The 10,357-nt window shown below is 45.1% G+C and overlaps 1 protein-coding gene across 1 annotated transcript in view; it reads right to left on the bottom strand.

The window, feature by feature from the left end:
* Positions 1 to 1,266: 1,266 nt before the first annotated feature.
* LOC144136354 (uncharacterized) overlaps positions 1,267 to 10,357 on the bottom strand; it is a 44,833-nt gene continuing 35,742 nt past the window's right edge. Inside the window, exon 3 of the mRNA XM_077668610.1 lies at positions 1,267 to 5,189. Within this exon, the coding sequence (XP_077524736.1) occupies positions 4,618 to 5,189 (572 nt within the window). The 3' untranslated portion in view covers positions 1,267 to 4,617. The remainder of the gene's footprint in view (positions 5,190 to 10,357) is intronic.

The following is a 10,357-nucleotide window of genomic DNA, read 5'->3' as shown; positions in this document are numbered from 1 at the left end:
AGAGCTTATGTTGGAAGAACAATGGCCCATTTTTTTTCAGCAACCTTTAAGGGCAATCATTGTGTCGAAGAATCTGTCAGTAAGACCTGAGAGCTGCATAGCCATCTCTAAAGTGGGCAGCTTATTAGTGAGAAAAAAACCGTATACCTGAGTGGCAATGGCGCAATACTTACTCTGTAAACAAGTCACATACGTTAGTTTCCCCCTGTAATACCCCATTAGAAGACAGAAACGATACCGGCATGACGCCATTGGAAGGGAGAAATGTCGTTAACTGGTGCACTATTATCGGCACTACTGTCGTTCAGAAATCGTTCTCGAAACGCACAGCGCTCTGTACAGCTTCAAAGCCAGAGCGTAGCGGCACGAAGCACCTTTTCACAGAACGCGACGTGACAAGGACAAGTGGCGAGTGAGGGTCGTATAGTGGATCGCAACGCTGCGCTCCGCCGCGAGTTTCCGGCCATACGTATGCGCGGTCACGTTCGCCCTACTTTAAACAGCAAAATATTTAAATGCGTGGAGACGGGGAGATGCGCTAGTCAGTCGAGTCTTTCCTGTACGCCGGATTATGATAATTACTCAAACTAAACAGTTTACTCAATATGAGCATAAGGGGGACGCAGCAGCAACTGCATCTTCGCCACCAACAAAATTTAAATTACAATGTTGAGCACTCGAAGTACTGCCTTCTACCCGTTCTGTAGCGCAAAGCGAAGCCTCACCTTTTAAGTAGATTCAAAATCGCACTTACGAAGGACTACATTTAGGTGAAGAAAGACACCCATGTTAGCGCTAATTATCGTTTGTTCTTGAAGTCTGTGAAACAAACTTCAAGAAGAGCAAGTGTTTTAGAATTGATTGTAATCTAAGACCACTTCTGTGTTCTTAAAAAAGAAATGGTATCCATTAACAGTGGACCGTTGCCGATGTTCAAGCATACTTTCATTTACGAGTGCATATTTTTGCCTCTAAGGAGACGCCCACCCCATTTACATATATACAATCGTGAGCTCTGTCTTTCGCTGTCATGAGGCGAAATGCAACGAAGGATAGCAAAGTGTGTCGTAGCAGGGGCCTTAATTTAGCCTTACCCTCTGTTTTCCAAGCTTTACTGAGAATTATACCAAGGCGCCAGCCCCTTTAAACAAGAGTACTAATGCAGATATTTCAAGCGTGTGGGAAAAAACCGTGAGAAGTGTAACAAAGAAAAAGACTGCAGCGTCTCCGGGCGCTGGGCAGCCCTGAATAGTGGGAAGTAGAACGCACTGGGCAACTCGCATACACAGTGGGTCTGCAAGTACAACTGTATCATTTATTGTCAACACAATATCTTACAGAAAACCTTCATCACCTTCATGTCGCTAAAATACTAACTTTCCCTTTTCTTCCTTCTTTTCTTTTTTGTTTCAGCGCATCGAGGCAGCGCCGATGCACAACAGTATGATGTTCACATACACAACAATGCACACACTGATCTTACCACCCGTGCCCGCCTTTGCAATGCAAGAGCAGATAAATATGTGACAGAACAACATGGCTGCCACGTTTTTTTTTTCTGGTGACAGAGATGCTTGTGATAGAAACAGCACTGCGTGACAATGAATTCAGCCACACCTCCGCCGCAGCAATGCCTCTGTCTTCCAAAAATGCTAACGAGAAGCCTGACGTGCTTCTTATTCCCTTTTTACATGGTGCTTCTCTCGAGCTTCACTTCGTACTAACTGGCGGAAGTAGGTCGGCACAGTAATCATGAAAACAAAAACGGCCACGTCAAGCGAACTTGCAATCTTAAATGAACTCACCATAGGTGGAAGTCCATTTTTAACCTCAATATATGAGGCAACAAGGATGAGCAGGTGCGTGCACAGCAAAACCTACCGCTTTGCTTGGAAGAGAAAAAAAATGCTTTGTTTGAACAGCCGTTGACTCTATCGTCGGTGAACGGGGTGTCTGCAAGTACTCAAAGGGCAATTGAAACCTGAGACTTGCAGTTTCTGAGAGCGCAACCGCAAGGTGCGTAAAAAAAAAGCACGTCACAGTCGGAAGCATGGTGATCAGCCAAAATAGCTACCTTACATGTCGGAGGCATTTCACACCACTCAAAGTGCTCATTAAGTGACCAAAGGTGCGGCTAGATGATGGGTGTTCTTCCTGATGCCTACCGACCCTGAAGAAGTAGCATGTCTCTTTGCACTCATAAAAGGAACGCGAACAGCTGCCAGTGATGATTTCGGTCAACATGCGCACATTCACCAATTGTCTAATGCACTGGTGATCACTGTGAGATAAGATGCCGCAGGCTGCGCTGTCATTGTGTTACAGTGCTGTAGTAGAAAACTACTTGAAGACAGCGGAACGGTGAGAGCTGTTTCTGCGGTCTTAAATAACGATGATTCATTAGCGTCGACATCTTTACACCTGCAGCAATGATATCGCGCAAGAAATGCAAGAAAGACACAAAAAAGCCTATATTTGCCGACTACTTTGCATGCGAAAATTCGATGCAGGAAAGCCGGCAAAAGAGATAGCCTCCGAATTAAAAAAAGTACACAACTGCAAAGGGGCAGAGGAGTTCGTTACGTTCAGCTTTTGAATAAAATACGAGATGTGGAAGAATTAATTGCAAAACATTTCATTAGACATGACAATCGTTTGTGTTCTCGTGCATGGCAAAGGAGGTTTTTGTGTTATAATTATTTTAGTCCATTGTGTTCTATAGCACTGTATTCTATAGTATTTATTGTACCGCATTGTATTAAACAAAGTGATCGCAACTTAACAGCAATAGAAACTTCGTGGAAGTGCGAACATGGCAGCAATGGGAATACGAAATCAAATAGCGATTTCGGTTCACCGAAAGAAACCCCGAACGCTACTGCAACTTGGAGAGAGGTTAAATTAATATTTCTTTCACGAGCCTCTAAAACTGCAGCGATCCGTTCATTACAATTGAAACAGGCCCTGTGCCAGAAACAGGCTTTGGCTAAAAGAAATCCTCTCGGGTATACTTACTCGCATTAACGTGATTGGTCAACGCCTACGCTCAGAAGACGAGCATGTGGTTTCGTCATTATTGTGATGTACTACGGATGCAATGCATTAAAAGCTATAATCACAAGGTGCATTTTAAAAATATTCGCCTCCTGAAAATTTTGTAATGCGCATCCACAGCGAAATGAGCGCGAACATCTTAATCCTGTGGTAATATCTATCGACACTTAAGAATCTCGGGCTTAATCACACAATAAAAACCTGGTCCATATCCTCCATAACATGTGATGTTTTATTAGAACACAACACATGAATTAGATAGTGTTGGAAAAGAACTGTTTTCATTGGAATAAAAAAGTGCGTATTCAATAAGCGGAATTGGCACGCAGTAAATATATTTTTACGGTTTACGTGCAAAGTATGTCTCGTAATGTACACCGGAGTCATGTCACAACCCAAGCTGATGCTAGGGCCTCATAGCCCAAAGTAGTGAGAAAAAAAAATTGCGCGCAAACAATATTCGTCAGGAAGCACGAGTTGTTTGTTATGCCAATAATTTCAGAAATGCGCGAATTCTTTGCTAAAAATATTATTCTTTCTGACGACATCATCTGACAAGGAGTTAGCCGCGAAATAAGCCAGAATTATTGTCTAGATATTGACTCCATGACGTTCCAGGAATCTGGCTTATAAACCTTCATTTTAACTTGTACAATGCATCGCTCAATATTTACAGTTCTGTCGGCGCTTTTTACACAGGCCTTTCAACAGCTGTGCGCACGGTGAACTAGATTCTCACATTCGACAACATTAGGTCATATTAATAATACACACTATTAATGGTTTTAGTGAAGTTTGCCGAAATATCACAGACCCAGTGTGTTCTCTTCCTGGCGATGCTGAGCACTGTATTAAAATGGGTTATGGTTATTCAGTTGCTGAGAAGAGGCAAACAGTAGTGAATGATATGAGCGCCTTGATCTCAAACATAATTCTTCTGTAAAGCCGCCTGGAGTAACTTGTAATTTGGTTGCCTGGCCATTGTACTACGTGGTGTAGATGCAGCATCTAAGAAGAGGCATTCCTGTCATTTACTCCATTTCTATGCTTGTAACTTATGCTGCGGCAGAAAGCTCGGATTAGTAGTAACCATGCTCATCAGCATAATTCATACGGTGAACTTTACTTCACGTTAATACCGCGTTCCGCATTCTTGTACAGGGTGAAAGTCGGGCACTGTTCGGAGCCCAAGTTGATTTTGTTTTTCAAAACAGCAACAAGAAGAAAGAGCGAAAACCAAGGCGCAGTAATTGTCATCCACACTCAGGCATATGTCCATGCGAAGCAGAAGCAAGCCCGCAGCTCTTACAAACGCAGCGTTCTTAAGCCGCCGTAGTTACGTCAATGCGCACACACTGTAGGCGACCCAAGTCCGCACATCTTTCTCACGTCAGCAAACTGCAACAACAACATGATCATCACAGTTTTTTTTCGCGCGGTCATTGAGAGCGTGTCTTTTCTCAACCCTCTTTCATTGAACCTCTGCGGGGACACCTTTACACAGTGAAAATTAAACGGACCGCACTCGAGACGCACACTCTCCGCGAATCACCACCGTGTGCGTCACCTCATCCTTTCCACTAGCGTGAGAGCGACGCTGAAGAGGCACAAGAGGGTCTTGTCCACGTGGCTCCGGGACGCGGCTGCCGCAGAGTTCCTATCGCGGTTGCGTCTGAGCACGGCTTCGCTGGGCGCCGCCTTCTGCTGACTCAGGGCCACCTCGACCTCATTGTGCATGCCATCTCCGTCGCCTCCGCCCGGTCCTCGGTCGTGACCCTCGCCCGGCGATCCCTGAGACGGCGGCGGTCGCTCGACGATCTTGTTGCTCCCGTCGTGATCTCCCGCGGCGCCCTTCTCCCTCTCTGCGTTGGCGCCCTTTCCCGCGCCGAAGCCGGACAGAGCCGTCTTCTTTTCGCGCGCCGACGGCAGCTCGGGAGGCTCGTAGTCCTCGGGGCATCCCAGGTCCTTGAGGGTCAGTCTGGCCACTTTGGTGCCGCTGCTCAGATTGCCCGGGGCCGGCGTCTGTTCGAAGCTGCATTTGACGTGCCGCAGCTCGCGCCGAAACTTCTCGTTGCGCGTGGCCTTCTCCAGGTGCAGGATCCACGCCAGGCGGCAGTCACAGCCGAACTTGTTGCCTGCGGTTTACAAAAGAACAGTTCAGCACTCTGTTCCAGTTCCGTTAGCAACAGGCGGAGCAGGGAAATCAGCGGAAAATTAATCGAATCCAGCAGTCGTAGACAGAGAAAGAGGTAGGTAGGTTATATATAAATAATAAATAAATTGATTTTTGAGGAAAGCAAAAGGCGCAGCAATTGTCTCACATCTCGGTGGACGTCTCAACCACGGACTCATGGAAGGAAGAGAAAAAAAAATGGCTGGCGGTTTAGCATTGCTTGCTCGAAATATTGAGCGTAAGCGAGGCTTTTTGAAGGTGGACACCACCGCCGATTACCTCGATGCGCGATTGAGGTGTCCAGTGGCGCAGGGGGCTAGTTATGCGCCTTTTTTTTCTTTTCGTGACTATCTCAGATGCTTCACGTCCATATGCGGATTTTTCGGGGTAGGAAGCTAAATTGCTTTCACACTGAAAGAGGTGCCGTAGTAGAGGGCTCCGGAATAATTTACACCAACCGGGGATCTTTAACGTGCACTGACATCGCACAGAACACAGGTGCCTTTTGCGTTTCGCCTCCATCAAAATGCGGCCGCCATGGCCGGGTTCGAACCCAGGTACAGCAGGTTGAACAAACCGTGCCTACACGTGGAAAGAGGGACAAAGAGAACAAACAGCAGTTGCAAGTGTCCAGATATCAGGGCAGATAAAGAACACATTCTATAATCGTATAAAGCTGCCGATACCTCCCTCTTTTTTTCAAACCCTACATTTTCCTTCTGGATTGCTTTTCTTCAGACGGGCTTTGATGGTAACCAACAGACACCTAGCGAAGTAAATGCACCTTTTCAGGGAGTCCTTTTCACAACGAAGTTCTTACGTGATTTTTGATCATGTCGTGATCAGATGGACGTTAATCACGGCGCTCTGTCTCAACTCCCTATGGACAGAGGACAGTGAGGACAGACTCTCGGGCTGTCAATGAAGCTAGCTGCCCTCACTGCTTCTTTTATCTGGGCTGCTTAAACCTGACACGAGTTTGTAACAACGGCTGTCTAACATTTCAGCTAGTCGCCCCCAAAAGAAGTGAACCTCGTTTCTATGCTGTTTCACTTACTGCTCTTTTTTCCAGTCGTGCCGCCGGTGAAGCGTTCTTCCAGTATAGTTTCGAGGATGAACCAAACAAAATTGCGCCTCGTATTGGGCACAGAGAGGAATTAATTATAGGAGTGGCGCGAAACTGACGTGAACGAGAAGAATGATTAACGTGCGTCGGGAAGCCTTCCCGTTAGACACTATTCTGTGACTGCACGCAGCCGCATGGCCACTACGCTGCTTGCCATGGCGCAAAGATAATCAGCTGCAGTACGTAAATAGCCCGAGCTGCGTGCATGAAAGCCTTATGCAAGTGAAAAGAAGTGCTTGTCTTGGAACCAGGTTTCACTGGTTAAAAAGCGAAGACGGACCGTGCGACCAATGTTACCTTCAGTCATAGTTTACCATAATCATTGCACGTGCATGCTAACGAGCTCTGTGCATTCCGAGAACGAGGCGGTGCTTCCAGAACGCCAGAAAGCATTAGTTCTCCCTTTTTTCCCCATTGTAAGCTTTGGCGCACGGACGTTATCTTTGCAACTATTGGAACGAGCACTTTAATTGTAGAGTGCTATTAGAGGGTCGTTTTCTGGGCATGAAGGCAATGGCAGTACGTCTTAAGGATGAAAGTTTTACGGGGATAAGCATTAGGATAGCTGTAACTGTAGAGGAGATAGGCGGCAGTTGAGTAAGTATTAACGATTAAAATCTCGTATTAGTTCTTTTGGAGCTCACATTACAATAATAAAGGTCACTATAATGTACTGTTTGGGACAATTTCAATACCGCAGGGAACAGGAAATCAACGGCGGCCCCAAATATTTCATTAAAAAAAAAACTGTAGCGCAACAGACGACGAAAGACAAATTGACAGACACGAACAGCACGAGCGCTAATTTCCAACAGCGCTCGTGCGGTTCCTGTCTGTCACTTTGCCGTCGTATTCTGTATCACTACAGTTTTGTCATGAGCTCTGCGTCAACAAGCTACTCTAAGCGAAATAAATCATCATCATCATCATCGTCGTCATCACCATCATTATCATCATCACCAGGCAGGATACGTCTATCGCCAGACAAAGGCCACTTCTGACGCTCTTAATGTATTCGTGTCCGGCAGCCATCATACTGCTACAAACTTGGTAATCTCGATTTTGCACGTGGCTACGTTTTGTTCGCTGGCAATACACTGTACAGAAGAATGTATATCTCTTATCTGATGACACCAGATTTCACAAGGCATATTTGCATTTTCCGTCCTGCCCATTTTCTGCATTTTAATTTACCTGAGGAGCATCAATTTATTTTTGCTGTTTGAAAGCCGGAAGTATTCAGATCATCACGCCGCAAAGCCATTGGCTCTTCGACAAGACTAGGTTTAATTTCTGAGCCCTAAAGTAAATTCTGTCAGTCGATATATAGCCCTCTAGAACTTTGCTTTTATTCCTGCTGACGCACATACCAGCTTATCTATGACAACCGCTTCGAGCTCATTGCTTTTTACTGATCGTATTGAAAAAGCAGAAGTTTCTCAGAGCCATTCCCCAGCAGCGGCCGAGTGCCATCCCTCCCTTGCAATAAAGGATTCATTCATTCATTCGATTATTCATTCATTCATTCATTCTCAGTGCCATTAAAGAAGCATTCTCTTCCTCATACCTTTAGACAACTTAAGTGGCGCTCTGTTCATGCATTGAGCATCCGGACCTAATATTTCATGTAAATTTCTAAAACCAAATCTGCACCTTAGAAGTGCCTCCTTATGTTACACCGAGACAGTGTGTCTGAAAACACTAGTTTCTAACGACTATGTACATCCCTTGCTAACGTTTATTTTCTCTTCAAAGTAACGTGCGCAGGGTATCAAAGGAGCTGATAAATGGTTCAGCAGCATGTCACCTGCTCCGCCCTGTTCATGCGCAGTTCTTACTGTGAATATTTTTAAAGTCCCACAAATCTTCATTACAATTTCTCCGCAAGTATTCGCCGCTGAAAGGTTTATCAAAATAATGGGCCGAAAATTAAAACAGATTCAGATTGATTCCAGGTAACAAGGAACTAAAGATTGGAATTTTTTTTTCGCTGCCGAAAACCTGCGCGAAAGGGTGTACTGTCGTGCTTTCTTTTAACCCTTGTAATTCCTTCCAAGCCCATTGGCTCTTTTCTCCGTTATCCCTTTGGGCTTCCCGCGGTGCATGAAGTGTGCGGGATTCTCGGTTTTCTGACATGGCCTATATAGGCCAAGCTAATGAAGCACGTTGCTAATGAGACAGGGAAATGCAAGCAGATTTATCACTTTATAATAAAGCTTCTTTGGCCTTTCCTGCCGGCTCCGGAAGCGCTTATTGGCATTCAAACGTCAGAGAAAGGAACGAAAGTAGTTTCATGGTTGCCTGTTGACCTGTAAGTCGTATATCCTCTCGCTCTTTGTGCTTTAAAAAGTGTAATAGCTTGCACGTGGATTGCTCAAAGGTCATCTTAGAGATCTGATCTGCATTGCTGAAGAACCACGTAGAACCAGGTAGATTAATCAATGCGCCGTGTGTTAAAAAACAGTCTCTCAGAGTCAACTGAAAACAAGAATAAAGGCTTTAATTACTCAGCTCTCTAAGTACTCATGTTATAAACACAGTAACACAATCAGGTAGTCCTCGGCACAGTTGTTCTAATCTACAGCGTTTCCCATCGTGGGGGACATCAGAAAAGAACGCCGACGGCTTAAGAGGTCGAGAAATTGACTACAGAAAGCTTATAGATTAGCCGGATTAACAAATGCCTGACCTGGTACTCAGAAACTCCTTCCAAATAAGAAGGAACAAAAGGTAGATGGCATTGATGCAAAGACGCTACAGCGGACATACCTATAGCGGAAGTTACGTAATAAACGCGCCGCACCGCTTTCCTTCAGAATTCTGACAAGGCATCCGCTTCGGTGCACGCGTCAAGTTCTCCTCGAGCCATCCTCTTAACTCGCCTTCAGCGCCAGCGCCAGGCGCCAGCGTTTAACAACATACGCAAAGAGCAAACGCTTTCCTTAGAGTAGCGGGTGTAAGCGACTGGAGCCTAAAATGTTCAAACTTTTGCTCGTAGATTGTCCAACGCGTCGTGAGTCTCCCCAGAGGCTAACTATGGCCGATTCCGACAGGGGCCGCTTGTCCAAGTGTTCCGGTGCCATCTTCTGCTGCCTGCTCCAGAGCTTCGACCAAAATGCGTTTGTTATGCATTGTTGCCTTTGTGGTTTTGTGTCATTTTTTGGTGACTGATTAAGAAATGCTCGAAATCTGGACCAAATTATATTGTTCCCGCTTTTATAGGTGAGGCCAGGCAATTATATGTGTATCCTCCACTAACGTGCCGCCACAGGTCAAAGGCACAAAAAATTTCGTTTACTTCTCTGTCCAATTGTTTTCTCTCAACGCAAACAGGAAGCTTACAATGTACTAGGCATTGGTTTACGGCTCATTTGCAAATATCAAGTGGTAAATATGTCCATGTCCAACTTTGTTGGACAAAAATTTTGAATATTGGAAAACTGTAAGGTACTGGTATAGAAATATTGAAGGTAATGGTGTATTGTTTCTTTCATACTGTTTCCATCGTTAGCTGAGCACTTAAGACTGGCATCTAAAACCAATCGGGAACGTTTTTGATTATAGCAAAAACGTTCATAGCAGAAAAGTTCAAGCCTGCCGAAGGGAGCTCTGCAGATATATTGATCGTTATAGTGAAATCTTACAATATATAAAATTGTGCTTATAAACTCTTTCCCGTTGAAAAATGGTTTTGTCCAGAATTGTTGGCTATGTGCAAAGCTGTTGGCATCCGGCGCTGCTGCTTACCATCGTTCTCAGCGCAGTGCGTCTGAAAGGTCCATTGAGGTCGGCGTCCGGTAACAAATAATGCATTTAAGAACATCTCCATCCAACTACCGTTCTCAGTAAAAATTGATTCCTTGGATCTCTCTGGGTATGTCGATGTTTATCCGGTAGCAGAATATGCATTTAATGCTCAGAAATTTGAATTGGACGTCTTCATCAGAATTGACTCCGGGGTTGCCGTATTGAAGTGAATAGAGGTTTAGCCCTATTTTCAGGGA

Source organism: Amblyomma americanum, chromosome 6 (genome assembly GCF_052857255.1).
Source record: "Amblyomma americanum isolate KBUSLIRL-KWMA chromosome 6, ASM5285725v1, whole genome shotgun sequence".
Taxonomy (NCBI): domain Eukaryota; kingdom Metazoa; phylum Arthropoda; class Arachnida; order Ixodida; family Ixodidae; genus Amblyomma; species Amblyomma americanum.
Note: the sequence above shows the minus strand (reverse complement) of the source record. Positions and strands in the feature narration are given on the sequence as shown.